Genomic DNA, 21,327 nt, shown 5'->3' on the forward strand with positions numbered 1-21,327 from the left:
ATGCGATCTCCGCTGCGGTGTTGTCAGTCTGGGTCAAGAGTGTTCATCCAGCCAGGAAATGCCCAGATACATGAGGCCCAGATGACGTAACCCACTGTTCTATATTTAGATCACTGCAGTGTGTGACTCAGCACAGCCCAGCCTCGCTCTCGCGCTCCGCTTGCTCTGTGCACGGAAAATCATTATTCCAGCATGATGTCAGAGTGTTAAGGAGAGAAATGAGTCTGGGAGAAGAGAGCGAGGCTTGTCTGCGTGAGGGTGAGGCTCTGGCCCTCAGCTGGAGCCGTGCGTTCACGCGGATGTCACGCCGGGGCTGATGCCGTCGCCCTCCTGCTCGGTTAGTCCTCCACATGTGGACATGCGAGTGCAGATGTCAGATGTGAGCGGCGTTTTGTGAACTCAACCCATGACCGTGTTTGCAAACCTTCCCCAGTGCTCAACACGCAACTCAGCGCCTTTGACTGCAAAGTGACCCAGAGGGCTTCGTGGTTGCGTGTTCCAGTTTGTGTTGCTCCGTTTAATCCGCATGAAGTCAGCCTCGCAGAACTTGGTTTCATCGCCGTCGCACTTTAAAACAGTGATTCTAGAGGGCCGCTTAAAGTCTTCTGTTTTACAGGGCCACGAGACGCTCAGTTTTAATCCATGTGTCACTGAATTGACCTGACAGCTGCAAATCTGTGAGAGTTACCAACTATGGAGAAGTTCTTGAAAAGAAACAATGATCACAGCGATATAGTTTATCCATGAAAAATAACATTTGTTATGATATTTAGATGTTTTATCATATTTATTTTATTCAGAATTTTATTCCGTTTTTCCTATTTTCTCAACAGTTTGCATCAAGTGTATTTTTTTTTCTCCTTCTTTTCTATAGTAAATGTGATGAACATGACTTGCACCTGCTTCTGCTGCTGGTTGGACTTTTCTCTGACAAAAATCTTTCATGTCATTTCACAAGGTTTCGGTTTGTTTACATGTAAGGTTATTGAACACAAATGAAATCAGTTCTATTCATTGAATGGATAATCAATGCAAAAGCTAGTGGCTATGATGACTTTAGCTTTTTCCATGTCTCCTCTGGGATTCATGGCTCGTGATGACCTACAGGCTGGAGGTCCTTCTCGCCATCCCCCCGATCCTCAGCTCCATCCACTAATTCTCCATCACACTCAAGTCAACCTCCATTTTTACTTCTCTGTCTCTTCTCCTGGCCACAGTTGGTGTCACTTCTAATGTCTGACCGCATCATTTTGAGGGAAACATCATGTTGGTTTTCATGCTGTTACAGTATACGCTCAGGGAGTGTACACTGTTCCAGTATTCATGACATCTTTGCACTGGAGAAAGTCCTGGTGAGCTCCTCTGTCTGAGGAGGAACTGTCCACCAACCAAATGTTTGAGAGGTGCAATGTTTCTCCTGCTTAGTGGTTTAAAACAGTCATTGACCAAAGATTGTGACAGACTGAGAAGGGTATGGATTGTTTTTTGGGTAGGTTCAGGTTCAAGTAACTTCAAAAGTAACACCAAATTCACCAGGGTTATAAATACTTTAGGCCTTTACCTTTTGAAAAAAATTTCTTTTTCAAAACTACAGTACGTGAGACAAAGACTAGACCTCAAAATGATCTTCAGACTATCGATAAGAAGGAAGATGGACGCTCGATACTTTCCTCTCAAGGTTCACAAATGAACTTTCCATTGATTCAAATGGAGTATTGATCCGGCGTAGTGTCAGGTGACTGGATTACTGTAAAGGCACTCAGGAGCTCTGCTGTGCAGCGGCTGAGTATCCCATAATAGTGCAGGAATCACACTGGATGGGATCCAGGTTTATCGGTTGTAACGTCAAAATGAGTTAAAAGTTGACATTGTGAACTAGAAGAGTTGAAGTTTTCATTCTTATGAACCTCCCTGAAATTGGTCCGAGACGCGGGGAAGGTAGCGGCGCTGCTGAATCGTGTAAAGACAGTGTAATATAGCTCACTGGCCGATGAGGCTGTGAAGAGAGGACGCCACTCTGTTGTTCTGCTTTACAAACACAACGCAGTTTAAAAATAAAAAAGGCAGTGAGGGGTGTCCGCTTTGGAAGTCCTCCACAAACCTGTGTTTGAGGTTTTTACGACAGCAAGCACCAGCGTTCCCTCCGAGGCTCCTTCAGAAACAAACGTCTGTGGCGGCAGAGAGAAGCCGTGCCATCAAAGGCTGCTTCACACACATGCAGCGAGGCGCTTTTCTAATCGTGCCGGCTTTGAGGTGCATTCTTGTGTGTGTGTGTGAGAGTCGGAAGTCGTTCAGCAGTAGATTTTCTCAATGATCAAGCGCAGGTGTTTGAAGTCATGCATCTTTGCCAGTTGGTCCTCGCACTCCGACTGTCACTTCCTTCCCATGCTGCGTTCTTTTGATGGTGACACTCGATATCCATACAGTTTACAGGCCGTTCACAACCAGACACTGATCCAAGCTTGTCGTCGTTCTGCATCCACAAAAGGTGCACTTCAAGGGGCTCTTCTCATGGGACTGTGCTCAGCGTGTGGCAGACCTGAAAAATGTGCGAACTTTGTATAGATGGGAATTAATACTGAGAGGTGAGAGAGCACGTGTCCACAAAAAAACAAAAAAAAAAAAAAAAATTATTGACGCATTTTCGCTGCTGCAGTCTTGTTTTGTTCGACTTAGTTGTGCCAAGCCAAAAACCCGACTCCACATTGGTGAATGAATATTCTACGTTTCAGCCACGGAAACTTTTCGTCTTTTTTACATAGTAATTGACACAAAAGTAAAGTTGAAGGAAAGTAAGAACTGTGTTCTTTCTTCACGGTTTCACGGCATCTCGCTAGCTGTCTAGCTAGCTCTATGGAAACCAGTCTTTTCTATTCTCTGCATGTGACATCGAAGGAAATTATGTATTTGTAAGACTTGAGATTGGTCTTCATCTCAAGACCAATTTTTTAGAGGTGTTTGTCTCAGATGCCAGATTTTTTGTCTCAGTTCGAGACACGAACAACAGAGAAAACTGGTCAGCTGCAAAGCATAACAGGTAAAAGAAGGATTCTGTCTTTTTCTGCAGTTTTGTTGTGGTTTTTCTTTGATGTTCATCTGTGGTCTCAAACTGTTTTTCTTTGTTTTGTTTTTTTCAACGAATGAGGAGGAAAGCCAAACACCAATATGGTGTCTGCTGCAGCTGACATGTGATTGGATAAACCAAGGTGACTCCTTACATACACGATCTTGATCTTGTCTCGGTCTTGTCTCTGTCTCTATACTCTCCAGTCTCGATATTGTCTTGGTCTCGGTTGGTCTGGCCTTGGCTACAACACGAGTTTGTGCGACAGCCTCAGAGCCAGAAGAGAGTCGGTTCAATTGCTGGCAGCTCTTGTCCTTTCTGTACAGTGTAAATATGTTTCCTCTTGCATGGGTTTCCTCGAGGAACTCCCACATTCCTCAAATTTACCTGACCATTTAAAGCTATGGATAGGAGTGAGCATGTGCAGGATGGTCTCAGTCTCCCGCCGCTCACCCTAAATAAGGTGTGTCCTCAATAGTAAATAATAACTGATCTGGCTAAATGTGAAGTTGATGCTATCACTGCACCGAAGTCGACTGATCTTCCCTGGCTCTTGTTGAGAGACAATTTGAAGGCAACTTGAATTAGGTTTGGACATAAGTCATGCTGTTCTATTATTTTTTCTTTTTTTTTGTCTATGTTTCTGGCCATTGGAGGTGCACATGGCTTTATTTCCTGAATTGAATTATTCATGATCAAACTTTCTATTATATGTTTCTCTCCCCAAAATTTAGAAAACAGACAGACAAAAGTGACACTTTATTATTGTATTATTATTGCAGACAGACAATTTGAAGGCAACTTGAATTAGGTTTGGACCTATGTCATGCTGTTCTATTGTTTTTTTTATCTGCGTTTCTGGCAATTGGAAGTGCACGTGGCTTTATTTCCTTATGGGGAATTTGAATTATTTGGATTTGAATTCGTATTCCTGTATTGTATGATCAATTCAACATGGTAAAATGTTCACAATTCACTATGATATGTTTCTCTTCCCAAAATTTAGAAACCAGACAGGCAATACACAAACAATTATTACAATTAATACACAATTATTATTGTGTATTTACTCTTATAGGATGTGCAGAAAACCCGACACGGTGCAGTTATGATCCTTGCGCCGCTGCTTCCAAGCTCGCGGGGAGAGGCACCAACAAGTAAACAGACTCACCATGACATCATTTAAAATTAATCCAGTGTCTGCTTCAGCAGAGCAGCAGCTAATCAAACAGGACACATTCCAATCCGGTCAACAAATGGCTCCCGTGTCACTGTCATGCGTCAAACATCATTACTCAACATTAGCTGCGTGACTGGGTCCGGAGAGTCTCTGCGGCTTGTCATGGCTCAAGCGTAGTGCACCGAGAGGTGCGGTGTCGCTGAGCACTGCCGGCTTGTTCTGGTCGGGGTGTTTTGGTTTTGACTGTGTCTCAGCGTCTCAGAGACTCGACGTCTGACTCGGTTTCATGGTGAGAAGAGAATCTAGGCCTCATGAATAATTCTGCTTCATCTCCCTCAGACCGCACTCTCTCTCCTTCTCCGATCTCCCCTCCTTCTTCTTTGTCTACCTCTTTCCCCCGTCGCTCGCGATGTCTTCATCCTTCCATTGTTGCTGTGTCACTGCCGAGTCACGAGGAACAGACGAGCGGCTGTCATCCTCAGAAGTCTATATCCATGGCAACCGCATCCTCACCTGAGCCGTCTTCTTTGTCATGCCACCGTTTCCAATCGAGCCATTGCATTGGATGATGACATTATGTGGCATTTATTCACATTGATCCAAACAATATTATGGTGTTTAGAGCCCAGCAACATTTACTCACACCCAGGGTGTTGAGTCATTTATTCTGCGCTCATTTCCATGTGCTTATGGACGGCCAGCGTTGAAACAAAGGCTGACGAATCCCCCTGCAAGATAGCGGTTGCCATGGAGATGCACTGCTGGGAAGGCCACCGGTGCCCCAGGCGAAGGCAGACTCTGAAAGAAAGAATGAATCAGACTGTACGGCTGGGCTCGACGCTGGAGCGTCTGCATGACGGAGCTAAAGCCTCTTCCTTTGCTTGTCTGGAAAAATCCATACGTTGCTGTTGAAGCTGATACTGGAAGCCGTCGTCTTGCCGTGTGTATTAAAGAGTAATGCAATTCATTTTACTGTGCTCTTTAGTGATTTTAGTTCCAATTGCAGTGTTTTTTTCAAAAGACTAGCTGTCTATTAACGGAACCTTCAACTTCAAACGCGCATATAAAACATAAAACTCCACGCACATGTTCTGTGTTAGACAGCGCGGAAGAGCCACTTGACCTTTTTGCCTCTGTTTGTACATCCAGTCTGCATCTTATTGTCAACTGTAGCTCTGTTTTGCTGCCGTCCATCCATCCATAATAAGAATAATATTAATAGTTTATACAGCGCTTGTACCATTTGTACCTCAGTCACACTGGTGGTGGTAAGCTAGAGTTAGCTTGGCGCTCGTGATGATACCTCATGAAGTGTCATGACACAGTATTGCAGGGTTGATGAAACAGAGGCCACTCGATGGCGCTCTTGGTTTAGAAATGATAAGAGCTTTCATTGAATCAGTTGTTCAAGTCCAAACATTTTACAGCAGACAGCGCCATCTGGTGGCCTCTGAAAACCAGGACACTGTTTCATGAAACCTCACCAGCCCTTCAGTACTGTTTCATGGAACATCACCCACCCACCACTACCTGGCACTGACTGACAGAAGCTCCCTCCGACCACGATCATGTTCATTCACACGCTTCCACATGAGGCAAGGTGGGCGGGGCGTCTTCCCCAGCAGCACTGCAACAGGACCTGAAGTAGAATGGGATTCAAACCACCAACCCTGCAATTGCGTATTATTGGACTGAATGCGTCAACAAAGGACCCGATGTTGCGCCTTTCGGAGGATGTGTTAATGCATAGAAGAACAAGGTACGTGTCGTTTTGAAGGATAGTGGCGTGTTCTTCTGCCAGGGATCAATGTTCTCCACAAGTGCAGACGTGTGAATTCCCTTTCTTTCATCCACAGACGTGCGTTTCCGAAAGGAGCAGACAATTTGACCTTAGCAACACACATTCTGATTCACTCCTTAGCAACAGGCTGGAGATTTGCGCTGTCATGGAAACTGTAGCCAAGCTGTCAGTTGGGTCAGTTGCTAGGTGACAAAGGGAGAAGAGCAACTCCAGCGTTTTCCCATGAACAGAACCGGAATATCCATGCAGCAGGGACGTCAACACAGCTTGTGTCGCAGTATATAAAGAAGCAGTGTCAGAGGGAGCGACTGACAGTAGCTGAACTCCAGATGTGAGCAGTGTGTTGGGGATGGAATGGTAGAATCCCCCCAAAACAGGAAGAGGGAGCGTCATAAACATCAAACACCGGCACACAAGCGCACACACTTGGCTGGGACTCCAGTCCCATGCTCCTCTTTCCAGCAGTCAGCTCATTAAAATGTGCAAGGCCACCCCCTCTCCTCCTCCCGTCCTCCCGTCTCCCCTCCATCACTTCCTCTCTTGCATGACAAAACATCACAAACCTCTCTTCATATCCGTTCCGCTGCCCAGTCGACATACTTCTGCCACAAATGGCTTCATAGATCAGGAAACAGTCCTGCACTAAGACTCCAACAACTCAAGAAACTGTGTTGTGTATACTTGGTGTGTCTGTGTGTGTGTGCATTTTTTTTTATTTTTGGAGGGGGGGAGGGTGTTGCTCTGCTTTACTCAATGGTTGCTGGGTAAAAGAGGAGGCACCAGGGAGGAATTTGTTAATTATGAATGGAGCTCTTCTCTTGTGCACTCATGTAAAAGTGCTTCAGCAAGTGTGGGACTGTCATGCTGCATCTGTCAGTGTCACATGTATTCACTTCGATCAGAGGGTCGATTTGTGGCAATAGTGAGCACGGAGGTGTAACACCAAAGCCTGAGGATTCAATATAGATTTGTCAGTTGAACAAATTTAGGACTTTTTCGGACGTGTATCGTGGCTAGACCAATGGGATGGAAAGCAGTGGTCAGCCAGTCACAGAAAGTTCAACTTTCTGCAGTGTGGATAGATGGAAAAAAATCTCTCCTTTAGGAAAAATTCCAGTGCTCCACCGAGGGGTGGGCGAAAATGTCATATCATACTGTATACTGAAATCACAATTTCAATTTTTGAGATTTGTGAGACAAGTTTCAGTGCAGTTCAACGGAACCACTCCAGCAGATGAAACAGTCGTCAAAGGGGGAAAAAACCTGACAGTTGATGTCAAAGAACAGATTTTCACCAACACATTCAAAGAACATAAACATAACAGTGGTACACAACTGCAATATAAAAGATGGCAACATGGAACTTTGGGTCATAGTGGTCAAGACATGACTGTTTTTTCATCAAAACAGGATTCACCAAAACTCTTTTCAGTGATCTTATGGAAAATGGTGAAATGACAATGCAAACTGAGCAGTTCTGAACAGAAAACGTCATCAAACGTCTGGTTACTGGACCTGAATATTCAAGGTGCTGCAGCTTTAAACCCTAATGCAGTTTCAACTTCTTCGAAGTGGACATCAATTCCTGTTACGTATAATTGATTATTAGCTTAGCTTAATGTTTGCATATTTTTTTCCCTTTTACCTTCATTTGCATCGATTCATGGTAGTTTTGGGAGTTGACTGTTCAATCTTTGACATTCATTCGTTCTGATTTTTTCATAAAAGTAACAACTTTTTTGAGTATTTTCAACAAGTGTCGAATAAAACACATCATGTTAGCTGTTAGCCCCGTTAGCTCGGAGCTGCAGATGGTATTTAGTTGTGGTTTTGCCCGGCTTGTTTGCTCCGACGGCGTGTAGCAGGACGACGTGCGCTAGAGACGGGAGTACGGCGGGGTGTCAGCATAGATCTATAGTTTGTAGAATCAGACAGACACAATCCATACGAGCTCCTCACGTTGGCAGATCGTCAACATATTCATATCATCCACGGTCTCATATCATGTCGCACAGCCTTAGCTCCGCCTAAATTCAATGGTGGCCACTTATCGGAAGTATTAACAGTATATCTGTCTCTAAATGTAGTGTTTGTATTGTTGGTCTCCTGTGGTTTGTATACAGTGTGAAAGCCTTTTGTTTTGTTTTGTTTTGTTTTGTTTTGCTATGACAAAAAAGAGACAAAACTCTGCAGTCATTGGGTGAACTGGCAAACTACCTTGTGACCAGGTCAGGTGTCTGATTTAGATTGTGTTGGGTTCTTTTAATGAATCTGGTGCGTAGCGCCACAAGATCTGCCGATATTTGACTTTGAAATGGCACATAATCCCTCATGAAAAACACCTTCTTCTGAGGAAATCCCGTTGGGCGTCTGTTCACTCAGAACGTTCCTGTGTGTACACTTCAGCGACACTGTTGTTTTCGGGGCGATTCACTGTCTAAACTTTGCCCCGACTGAAACGCCTTGCCGCGTGACAATGAAGCGACCTCCGCCTGAGCCGAGCCGGCGATGGCGGCTCCTAAGCGCCTTGTTTGGAAGTCTTGTGTCTGTTATCGCCGAGATCTGTGGTCAGCTATTTACCTCACGGACCTTCTTCATCCCGAAATAGACAGGTGTTTATAGTCAGCAGGTTAGTCAGTCACGGATCTGGGTGCCGCTGCTCGACTGTCACACTAATATCCTCAGCAGGCCCTGCTGTATTTGGACCAGGCTGGAGTGTGTGTATTGTCAGGAGGACACAGAGAGCTATCTTGTGTAAATACTGGCCTTGTGTCAAATGTTGGCTGCTTGATCAAGTGGCTGTCTAATGTCAACCGACCTCAGCTGTGCTCTTGGTTCTTTTTATTGTCATCTATTAACCCACATGCTTCTCATTTCCAGGGGCAACCAGGGATATTGGTTCTGCTCTGACCAGGATGTGCATGAGGCATCGCAGCATTGAAGCTAAACTCCGCCAGTTCACGAAGTAAGACACACTTTTGGCCCCTTGTGGAAATGAATTTAACACCTTTGCAACACAAGTGGAGGATCCACTAAGTTGTTACAGTTCTAACTACGTGGTATTTGCTGCTTTGCTCAGTGGATAGCGGATTGTTAACACTGCCATTACACATCTACGCTTTTGGATTGTGATGGGTGGATGAGGTATCGTGAAACAGTGTTGCAGGGTTGATGAAACAGTGTCCTCATTTTCAGAGGCCACTAGGTTTCGTTGAATCAGTTGTTCAAGTCCAAACATTTTTCAGCAGACAGCACCATCTGGTGGACTCTGAAAATCAGGACAGTGTGTCATGAAACCTATCACTAGTGATTCGTGATACCTCATCTATCCATTGCTACTTCTGGATATGTGGAACAAAACTAAACTGAACAAAACAAAGATATGCACAGCTATGCTAATATAACATAAGCTAAACTAAACAAGGCTAAGCCAAGTTAAGATAAGCTAAACAAACCAAACTAAACTAAGCTAAGCTAAGCTATGCTAAGCTAAGCTAAGCTAAGCTAAGCTATGCTAAAATAAGCAAAGATAAACTAAACTAAACTAAACAAAGCTAAGACAAGCTATGCTAAAATAAGATAACCTTAACGAAACTAAGCTAAGCTAAGATAAGCTAAGATAAGATAGACTAAACTAAACAAAGCTAAGACAAGCTAAACTAAACTAAACTATGTGGAACTGTCTAAAATCTATTGATGTTCAAAATGTTGGCCAAGGTTTTGTTTTTCTCAATGAAATAATCCACTCACACATCACTCTTTCAAATGCTTTAGCTTGGAAACTGTTAGAGATGAAGACATACTGTGAAATAGATGATTATCTTTGGTGTGACCCAAAGTTTGGGATGGAAGTACGGTAAATTGTGGACTACAGAGTGAATATGAGCCCCATCCAATAAACTTGAGAAGGAAAACAGATCTTGTTCCTACATGAGCTGCAGCGGTCTATAAGCCGCGGGTGCAGTGGTGCTGTCTGCGCTGTAGAAAGGCTTAAAAATGCATGAGGATCACTTCTAAACTAGTTTGGAAAACGGGCTCCAGCATGGAGACTGACTCATGACACAAACTGGCCAATGTTCTGAACTGGAATCATCAACTCCTCACATCTGTTATTGACCAAAAGTCTGTCTCACAAGAAGTCTGATGCTGCAGTTGTAGATCATTCCTCATGAGTTACCTGGAAATGAAGTGGGAAGAATAGAATGAAAAGACAAAACATTATTAGTAAAATAGTCCTTCAGGCTTTTCCCTAGCAAGGGCATCTCAAGCAGCCACATAGCGCACATGATGCCGGCTTGGCAAGTTCACCTTCACCTTCTTCTGCTGCTTATTGGGTTGGGTCGCGGAGGCAGCATTCGGAGCAAGGAAGCCCAAACTTCCCGATCCGCACAAACCTCCTCCAGCTCTTCCCAGGGGATCCCGAGGCGTTCCCAGGCCAGAGCGGAGACATCATCTCTCCAGCGAGTCCTGGGTCTTCCCCGGGGTCTCCTCCCGGTAGGACATGCCCGGAACACCTCCCCAGGGAGGCGTCCAGGGGGCATCCGGATCAGATGCCCGAGCCACCTCAGCTGGTTCCTCTGGATGTGGAGGAGCAGCGGCTCCACCCCGAGCTCCTCCCGGATGACCGAACTCCTCACCCTATCTCTAAGGGTGCGCCCAGCCACCCTGCGGAGGAAACTCATCTCAGCCGCTTGTATCCGCGATCTCATCCTTTCGGTCATTACCCAAAGCTGGTGAGCATAGGTGAGGGTGGAAACGTAGATCGATCGGTAAATCCAGAGCTTCGTCTTGTGACTCAGCTCCCTCTTCACCACGACGGTCCGATACAGCGACCGCATCACTGCTGCCGCTGCACCAACCCGTCTATCAATCTCACGCTCCCCTTTTCCCTCACTCGAGAACAAGACCCCGAGATACTTGAACTCCGCCACTTGAGGCAAGAACTCTCCACCGACCTGGAGAGAGCAAACCGCCTTATTCCGGTCGAGAACCATGGCCTCAGACTTGGAGCTGATCCTCACTAGAGTTCCACATTCAGAGTGCTGTTCATTGTTTGAGCCAGACTGAATACATGGTATTGAACAAAGCACTGCCAAACTATCCTGGGGGTTAAATATGTACCCAGATGTTTGACTGTGAAACTGGCTCTGCCTCCTCTGGAATTCTCTTCACCATCCGCCTGTGTGTCGGGATGATAAGACGGACTGGGATCGGAGGGCATCGTGGCGGACACTGGAAATGAAATGGCTTTTTTAATGAACACAGCGCGCTCGCTCATAAACCCCAGCAGGAGTCCATTACAAAGCCGTGTTTGTCTTCCCTTCACTCCAAGACGTTGTGGGTGGAAAAACCATTACGCTCATTGTGTTTGTAATGGCAAACATGGGCTGTAATCACGGCCGTAATGTGGTCTGCAATGGAGATTGATATCTGTGTTGATGGTCGCATAATTTGCACGTTTGTATGCATGAACAGTTCAGGAGCCTGAAGAGCTGAAAGATGGGGCTCTGCAGCCTGGAATTCTCTTCATTTATTTTTATGCTATGTTATGTTACTATAAAATGTCATCTAAAAAGATAATCACAGTTTTCATGCAACAAAACAAAACAAAGCTAAACTAAGATAAGCCAAGCTATACCAAGATAAACCAAACTAAACTGAACTAAACTAAACAAAGCTAAGGCACGTTAAGATAAGCTAAGCTAAGATAAACCAAACTAAACAAAACTGAACAGAGCTAAGCCATGCTAAAATAAGATAAACTAAACTAAACTAAACTAAACTAAACAAAGCTAAGCCAAGTTAAGATAAGCTAAGCTAAGATAAACCAAACTAAACAAAACTGAACAAAGCTAAGCCATGCTAAAATAAACTAAACTAAACTAAACAAAGCTAAGCCAAGTTAAGCTAAGCTAAGATAAACCAAACTAAACTAAACTAAACTAAACAAAGCTAAGGCAAGTTAAGATAAGCTAAGCTAAGATAAACCAAACTAAACTAAACTGAACAAAGCTAAGCCATGCTAAAATAAGATAAACTAAACTAAACTAAACTAAACTAAACAAAGCTAAGCCAAGTTAAGATAAGCTAAGCTAAGATAAACCAAACTAAACAAAACTGAACAAAGCTAAGCCATGCTAAAATAAACTAAACTAAACTAAACAAAGCTAAGCCAAGTTAAGCTAAGCTAAGATAAACCAAACTAAACTAAACTAAACTAAACAAAGCTAAGGCAAGTTAAGATAAGCTAAGCTAAGATAAACCAAACTAAACTAAACTGAACAAAGCTAAGCCATGCTAAAATAAGATAAACTAAACTAAACTAAAGTAAACTAAACTAAACAAAGCTAAGCCAAGTTAAGATAAGCTAAGCTAAGATAAACCAAACTAAACTAAACTGAACAAAGCTAAGCCATGCTAAAATAAGATCAACTAAACTAAACTAAACTAAACTAAACAAAGCTAAGATAGGCTATGTTAAAATAAGATAATCTAAACTACACTAAACTAAACAAGTCTAAGATAAGCTAAACTAAACTAAACTAAACTAAACTAAACAAAGCTAAGCCAAGTTAAGCTAAGATAAGCTAAGATAAACCAAACTAAACTAAATTAAACAAAGCTGAGCTGAGCCATGCTAAAATAAGATAAACTAAACTAAACTAAACTAAACTAAACAAAGCTAAGCCAAGTTAAGATAAGCTAAGCTAAGATAAATCAAACTAAACAAAGCTAAGCCATGCTAAAATAAGATAAACTAAACTAAACTAAACTAAACTAAACAAAGCTAAGATAAGCTATGTTAAAATAAGATAATCTAAACTACACTAAACTAAACAAGTCTAAGATAAGCTAAACTAAACTATACTAAGCTAAGCTATGCTAAAATAAGATAACCGAAACTAAACTAAGATAAGCTAAAATAAGATATACTAAACTGAACAAAGCTAATACAAGCTAAGCTAAACTAAACTATGCTAAAATAAGCAAATATAAACTAAACTAAACTAAACCAAACTAAACTAAACAAAGCTAAGATAAACTATGCTAAAATAAGATAACCTAAACTAAACTAAACTAAGATAAGCTAAGCTAAGATAAGATAAACTAAACTAAACAAAGCTAAGACAAGCTAAACTAAGCTAAGTTAAGCTAAGATAATTTATTCTTATGACCAATGCTCTGGCAGATCAACGTTCAACTAACCTTTCAATGGCGTCCTTCTTTTTCCAATTCTCAGTGCTTTGATGGAGAGTCTGATCACTCCTCTCCAGGACAAGATAGAGGACTGGAAGAAGACAGCCAACCAGCTGGACAAGGATCATGCCAAAGGTACACAGGAGTACACAGGAGTGTCATCCTGAAGTTCAGTTTTCACGAGAATACATGTCACCTTGTGGTTGCAACTGTGTAGAAGAGACAGCACTGAACCTTCTGAGAAGAGAGGCTGAGAGGCTGAGAACACTGGGGAGTCTCTGAAGTGTACAGAGAACAAGTCGACGAGTCACACCATGAGTCAGCATCTTTGAGCAGCAGTGTGGTTTCAGGGTGTAGATAGAGAAGTACAGAATAGGTCAGCAGAAGTTGCTCGGTCAGCACTGTGTCTCGTGTTGGGTGTCAGAGAAGTGTCAGAGAAGTGTGTGAGGATGGTGCATGAGATGTTTGAGGACAGTGAGGCAGCGCTGAGGTGAGAGTAGGATTCCTCTAAGTCTCAGCCCAGTCATGTTTGCTGTTGTTATGGACTGGCTCACAGATGAGTCTCCGTGGACCATGATGTTTGCTGACCACATAGTGACCTGTAGTGAGAGTTAAGATGAGTTGAAGGAGACGATGGAGAGGAATGATGCGCAGTAGAAGCGAGATGATGTGCAAATACGAGTCAGCTCTATGAGACCTGCTGTGATGAATTAAAGTCACATCTTTCAGGCTGAGTCACTGTTTACATCTTCCAATGAGTATTGAGTCCCTTTGCAGACGTTTCAGAGTTGATAAAGGTTTTGGGAAATTCATTTTTTAAGCATTAGGGATGACATATTCGAACAACAACTGATATTAGTGAGGTGGCTTCTTTATAAGAAAGGCTCACATATCTTGTCCACTGAACGCTCCATTCATTATTAACATTAATATACAGTCATTACCAGCTTCTTGTCCAGTCAAACGCTGAGCGCGGCCAGTGTGCTCTGCAGTATGTCGGGTACATGATCCCAGACATGTGAGATTATCCTCCTTCCCAGAGTACAAGAGGTCACGGCACGAGATCAAGAAGAAGTCATCTGACACCATGAAGCTTCAGAAGAAAGCTCGCAAAGGTGAGCCCACAGGCATGCTCACGTGTGGGGGGGTGGAGGTTAAAGGTCACGGCTGTTAAGTCACTGACCTATGTGTCACTGGGAGGATTTTCTCTCATGTGAAATCGAGTGAAATCTCTCCCTTTCTGAAGATATATGAGTACTACGGTTAAACTCATGAATTGACGTGCCTAATATATATATATATATATATATATATATATATATAATTTTTTTTCCTATGAGAAACCTATTTATAACTGCACATTAACATTAACATTTTTTTCAATCATGTATTATTTATTCAGAGCTGTAAGAAACCGTAAAAGCTTGCGGGTGGCTCTCTCTAGTGGTGGCATACTGAAAGTCCAACTGGCAGTCCGCTGAGGATGAGGCTGAGGATGAGGAGACTGACACGCCAGGATCAATATCTGCCGTGTGTTTTGAGTTGCAGCTCTGTGGTTCGGCTCTAACCTGCGGCTGCCTGCGGGATGGCTTGTGCTTTGACTGTGCTCTTTGCTCCCTCTCCTGTGTCTGACCCTTCTCCTTTGACCTATGTTGCCTTCTCTCTGGTCTCTCCACCTCGTGTGGTGTTTGTCCGCCGTTGCAGAGATTCAGGGTGAGTATCATCCTGTCGCTTGTTCGGCCTCAGTCTCCGACTTTAGGATGGAACATGCATGTTACCTAATCCCCCAAAAATATCCATCAGAATTTCTCACGTGACTAAACTCTGAGTTTTACTTCTGTAAAAGCAACGCCACATGAAAGGCCATATGGATTTTGACTGTCTGACTGCTGCATGACTGATGTGCTTGTGTGTCTCTCTCCGCATCCGTTGCTTTCCATCAGTGTGAAAGATGCCATATTATCCTGTGAGAATGTGAACATTATGACATGCTCTGAGGACCATTTTACAGGTCACAAGATTCACTCCTTATTCTCGTTCTTTTTGCTCACATGATCCAGTGAAATGTGATTGTTATCTAAACAGACAATCACGGTTTGGTTGCAACAAAACAAACGAAAGCTAAACTAAGCTAATCCAAGCCATGTTCAGAGAAGCTAAGATAAGCTAACAAAGTTAAGCCAAGCTATGCTAAAATAAGATCAGCCAAGTTATCCTACGATAAGATGAACTAAACTAAACAAAGCTAAGCCAAGCTATGCTAAAATAAGATCAGCCAAGTTATCCTACGATAAGATGAACTAAACTAAACAAAGCTAAGCCAAGCTATGCTAAAATAAGATCAGCCAAGTTATCCTACGATAAGATGAACTAAGCTAAACAAAGCTAAGTTAAGCTATGCTAAAATAAGCTCAGCTAAACTACGCTAAACTAAGCTGAGATAAGATGAGCTAAACAAAGCTAAATAAGATAATATAAGATAAGCTAAGCTGAGCTAAACCAAGCTAAGATAAAGTAAGACAAGCTAAGACAAACTTAACTAAGGTAAGATAAGATAAGCTGAACTAAACTAAGATACAATAAGATAAGCTAAGGTAAACCAAACTGAGGTAAGCTATGCTAAAATAATCTACGCTAAACTAAGCAAAACTATGCTCAACTACGCTAAGATAAGATGAGCTAAACAAAGCTAAATAAGATAAGATAAGCTGAGCTAAGCTGAGCTAAACCAAGCTAAGATAAAGTAAGACAAGCTAAGACAAACTAAACAATGGTAAGATAAGATAGGCTGAGCTAAACTAAGCTAAGATACAATAAGATAAGCTAAGGTAAACCAAACTGAGGTAAGCTATGCTAAAATAATCTAAGCTAAACTAAGCAAAACTATGCTAAACTAAGCTAAGATAAGATGAGCTAAACAAAGCTAAATACGGTAAGATAAGCTGAGCTAAACTAAGCTAAGATACAATAAGATAAGCTAAGGTAAACCAAACTGAGGTAAGCTAAGCTAAACTAAGATACGATGAGCTGAGCAGTACATAAAAAACCCCCAATAAAGTCAATTTCAGACCAACGGTTAGGCCTTGTTCCTCCCTACTTTTGAACTAAAGACACTTTTTAGATGAAATGTAACACAAATAAGAGGAGAAATGCGTGTTTCTTTCGGCCTCCACTGCTGTCCTCATGAGCCACTCATGATGTGTGTAAGTCACTGTGTTTTGTGATCAGATGTATTGTTGTTACTGCAGGCCTTTTGTTGGACATGTATATAAAATTCCTGTTGAAAAAAAAAAAAAGTCCAAAAATGTCCCGAAAAAGTGAAAACAGAAAAAAAAAAAATGTGTCGCGTTGTTCATTCAATGACACTATTTATTTTTTCAGTTTTTCTCTGACTATTCTGTTGGCTCCTTAGCATGAATGTGAATTAAGATGGAGCCCACCTCATGGGAAGCAAGGCTTCAGCCATTTAACGTCACTCGCTCTAGCGTCCGACTGCCGAGTCTCTGTCGCGGCCGATGTGACAACTGCTGTGCCCCTCCCTCCTCAGGCCGGGGCGACCTGCAGCCCCAGCTGGACAGCGCCATGCAGGATGTGACCGACATGTGCCTGCTGATGGAAGAGATGGAGAAGCAGGCGGTGCGGCGCGCCCTGGTGGAGGAGCGGGGGCGCTTCTGCACCTTCATCGGCTTCCTCCAGCCAGTTGTGGTGAGCAGGAAACAGTCAGTGATGCGCTGCCTTACTTCGTAACACGTCACTCTTATATCACAACCCTTTTCAGTAAGTAAGAGTAGTGTAACGCATTACTATTTCAAACAAGGTCATCAAGTTAAAGTGACTTATCTGAGTCACCGCGTGTTACTATTGTTGCCATTGTCGGGAAGCGAAATATAACCATTGGCAACTGCGTCTTTGGGCATGACGTCAGGCGCGGGACACGCCAGCTACGTTTTCAACACACGGGCAGCTCACGTGTCACGGCAGTAAATAACAGAGACGCGAGGAGAGAGAGGCACGGTTCTAGCTGAAAACACTGCCTCTACTTTGAGTCAGTGTCTGCTGTCGATGACGGTATGAACCCTGCCGGGAAGGTAAAAGAGGGAAACACAGAAGCCTCGCAAATGTGTCGAAGGTGAGGACTCGATGTACCAATTGATAGGTCAAGTGAAACGACACGTATGGTAGATTTTTTGACTTTTAGAGGTTATTTTTTCTTTAGTGCAGGAGGAAACGGTGCTGATGTGACGTACTGATGTTGCATTTTCTTTTTCGCGACGGAGCGTAGTGGCGAGTAACGGCAGCCACTTAAGTGCAACTACTGCCTCCATGTGGCCAACAGGAGACGTGACACGCTGAGGCTAAAACATCTGCCTTGGAGTTAAAAAAAATAAATAATAATAAAAATAATGCGACATTCCCTACATTGTATTATATAAATGACAATATATCACGTTGTTTTGTTTTACATTCTTGTTGCTTTTTGTGTGTGGTTTTCGTTCCAATGGGTTAGAGTGTGTCAAAGCAAAACACTGACAGTACATTCATATCACTGAGATTGGGCTAAAAAAATGACCCCAAACATGGAAAACATTGGACCCCCAAGGACTCCAACCTCAAAATTCACATAAAAACAGTGGTAATAATCGGGCAGAAGATGTTGAAAAGACATGTACAGAGGAGAGATGGAGCCAGTACATTGGTAGATGAAGATGTTGAGGTTGGAACTGCCAGGCAGAAGGTGGAGAGGAAGGCCACAGAGGAGATTGATGGAGGTGGTGAAGGAGGACATGAGGTTTGTAGGTTTGATAGAAGAGGAAGCAGAGGACAGGGGGAGATGGAGGAGGATGATCCATTGTGGCCACCACTGAAGGGAGAAGCCCAAAGAGAAAGAAGATGAAGATGTTGAAAGCAAGTGGATCAGTCGAAGCTTCTGTCAGTCTGCACTCATCACACTGGAGCTGTTTGGAGCTGTGGTCTGAACCAAATAACCAGCACCTGAGCTCACGTCTATGTCTGACACGGCACTGAACGGATGGTAGCCTGGTGACTGATCTCAGCACTGTTTTGTTGTTTCCAGAATGGAGAGATCGCCATGCTGGGAGAGATCACACACCTCCAGGCCATCATCGATGACCTCACTGTGCTCACCACTGACCCGCATAAACTGCCCCCCGCCAGTGAACAGGTGACGCCCTCAGGCACACGCGACCGCCATGCTGTCTTTCAAAAAGGTTCAGTCTGTTGTCCCTAGGGTGTCCACCAGGTGGTGCTCATTTTTTTCAGAAAAAAAAAAGAGATTTCAATGAGAATGTTAATGGTGAGACAAGAAAACAATGATATTGTTGGAACCCTGTGAAGGTTTTTTGACTCCCTATATAAAGGATACAAATATAGTAGTGATATATAGTAGGTTTCTTGACACTGTATTGAAGGGTGGATGAGGTTTCAGGAGACAGTGTCCTGATTTTACGAGGCCACCAGATGGTGCTGTCTCCTGTTCATTTTTTGCACAGTTAATGCAATGACACGTTTCTAAACCAAGAGCGCCATCTAGTGGCCTCTGAAAATGAGGACACTGTTTCTTCAACCCTGCAATACTGTTTAATGAAACCTCATCTACCCATCACTTGCCTGCATGATCTCCAAGTTGGCAAGTCGCGGAATCCTCACCTCAAAATCCAAGGTGAACAGGAAGTTGAAGTCTTGAATCATTGAAATACCCTGAAACACATTCTGCAAATTTGTGTTTGCTCTTCCTCTTGTGTTTTCTAGTTGCTAACGTCTGTGTTTATCAAGACGTTGCTTATATCCAGACAAGGCACCAGTGAGAGTAGCTTCCCTGGATCTTGCATTCTGTTTACTATTACTGGGGTGTGCTGGACTTGGCTTGACTTCCCACTTCTGAGGCAACTGGATCGGAGCAAAAGAGCTGGCGTGCTTCTTTCTTTGTACACTTTGTGTCATGCAGTGCTGTCAGTTAAAAGGGGCAGAAAATAAATGTTGGGAAATCGTATTGGGTAACAGAAAAAAGCACAGAGATGAGTTTGTGTTTTCATGTTCTGGTTGACAAATTAATGACAAAACACTTTAAAAAGGCAACACAAATACTAGTGGTGGGTCGATGAGGTTTCATGAAACAGTGTCCTGATTTTCAGAGGCCACCAGGTGGCGCTGTCTGCTGTAAAATGTTTGGACTTGAACAACTAATTCAATGAAGCCTCACATCATTTCTAAACTAACAGCACCATCTAGTGGCCTCTGAAAGTTACAACACCAACCCTTGCAACACTGTTTCACGATCCCTCTTCTACCCATCACAAACACAGCTTTTGTTTCGGAGGTAAAAGCGTTCACTCCACAGACTGTGACACACCTCCGTACATTGCAGGTGATCAAGGATCTGAAGGGCTCGGACTACAGCTGGTCCTATCAGACTCCCCCGTCGTCCCCCAGCAGCTCTGGCTCACGCAAAAGCAGCATGTGCAGGTAACACACAGTCACACACAGGCGGACTCCTGTATTAGGGCATCTGAGAAAGAGGAGCTTTGTGTTGATCCGTGGTTGTCAGTCTGTGTGTCAAGTCCATCACTGTCATGTCCAACAGTAAGTGAAGCGCTGCTGCATGTTCAGAGGAAGACAGACTTGTTCCTCCCATGATGTGTACGCAGTTGTCCCTGAGATTACACTGAAAGAAAAATGTTTGAGTCGTGAACGCAGTCATCCCTGAGGCAAAGCATCTTTGCCTGTTTCAGAGTTGAACGCTCATCACCTTACGCACTTTCTCCCCCCTCTCCTCCCCCCCCCGCTCACCTCCCTCCCCCGCCCCCCACATGGCCTCCATTTTCCTTTGCGTCTAACGTGTTTGTGCTTGCGTGGCGTGCCCTCTTTCCTCTGGGTTACTTGCTCTTCGTGGTTGGTTCTGTGCTCTGAAATCATTTTGTGACTTTCAAATCTTCCTTTCTTTCCGTTTGAATCTTGTCGACCGGAACACTTCATCGCATCATGGGATGTTCTTTATCTGTTGATCCTGGATTCTTCTTCTAATAACAATCACGCCATGACATCCTCCCCGCAATAATAATAATTTAAAAAAAAACTGTCTCGACTTCATATCTCACCCGTGAAACCACCTCACCCCCTCCCCACCTGGCACCACTTCCCTCCTCTTACAGCAGCGTCAACAGCACCCACAGCAGCACCTCCCGCTCCTCGGGGGGCGGCGCTAGCTGCGGTGTTGGTGGGGGCGGTGGCGGCTCCTTGCCTCACTCGCCCACCTCCTCATCCTCTTCCTCCTCCTATCGCTACCGCAGCAGCCTGCCACACCAGCCTCTGCCACCGGGGGGCATCGCTGCCCACCGCCTCAGCAGCGTCTCCTCTCACGATTCAGGCTTCGTGTCCCAGGACGCCAACATCTACTCCAAGCCTCCCTCGCCCATGCCGTCGGACATCACCAGCCAGGTGCGTCCCACTTCTTACAAGAGGTCACCAGTGTTATTGGTGCAGGTTTCTCGGCGACTGTGGCGTGGTGCGGCGAGGAGACACACAGATACACGGTCAATTAAAGGCACTAAAAGCAGCCCTGGATGGTTTCTATGGACACGGTGCATTTACAGAATTTTAGAAGAGGCAGTCTGAGGACAGTCTGTGAGAGGCTTCGGATTTTTTCCCCTCAATAAAAGGTTCTATTTTAGCATTTACATGAATTAACTCCGCCATAAATGCTGCCATTATCAACCCTGCCATCCCTGTGGTGAGGCGCAGGACAGCGCTTTTGTTTTTTAGCACTATTTAAAAATACAAAGGACGAGAGAGAGAGAGACCGTTTTAATTCAGAAAGAGATGCAGATTTGAATAATATAAATATCATTTTCTTCACTTGACATCATATGTGATTTCATGTACTCCTTAGAACACATACTTTTCAATTCTCTCCATTTGTTGTACAGATGTGTTTTGAAGGACGACATGGTCCGATTTCATATCCATTTACGAAGAACAATAAAAAAAAATAAAATCGAACACCAACCAGCACACTGAAAAAGATCTTGTTTTCTGCTGAGTTTATTGTCAAGGCCCAGCTCCAGATCT

The 21,327-nt window shown here is 43.7% G+C and overlaps 1 protein-coding gene across 4 annotated transcripts in view; it reads left to right on the plus strand.

The window, feature by feature from the left end:
• The window catches only part of mtss1lb (MTSS I-BAR domain containing 2b), a 77,085-nt gene that overhangs the window by 39,348 nt on the left and 16,410 nt on the right, over positions 1-21,327 (plus strand). For 2 of the 4 annotated variants that reach the window (XM_053854112.1, XM_053854108.1), the window contains exons 4-11: positions 8,926-9,010; positions 13,286-13,377; positions 14,283-14,357; positions 14,947-14,955; positions 16,790-16,947; positions 18,317-18,424; positions 19,628-19,725; positions 20,412-20,697. In XM_053854112.1, the coding sequence (XP_053710087.1) occupies positions 8,926-9,010; positions 13,286-13,377; positions 14,283-14,357; positions 14,947-14,955; positions 16,790-16,947; positions 18,317-18,424; positions 19,628-19,725; positions 20,412-20,697 (911 nt within the window). The remainder of the gene's footprint in view (positions 1-8,925; positions 9,011-13,285; positions 13,378-14,282; positions 14,358-14,946; positions 14,956-16,789; positions 16,948-18,316; positions 18,425-19,627; positions 19,726-20,411; positions 20,698-21,327) is intronic. The other 2 variants (XM_053854111.1, XM_053854109.1) reach the window with 2 other exon arrangements.

This window comes from Synchiropus splendidus, chromosome 1 (assembly GCF_027744825.2).
Source record: "Synchiropus splendidus isolate RoL2022-P1 chromosome 1, RoL_Sspl_1.0, whole genome shotgun sequence".
Taxonomy (NCBI): domain Eukaryota; kingdom Metazoa; phylum Chordata; class Actinopteri; order Syngnathiformes; family Callionymidae; genus Synchiropus; species Synchiropus splendidus.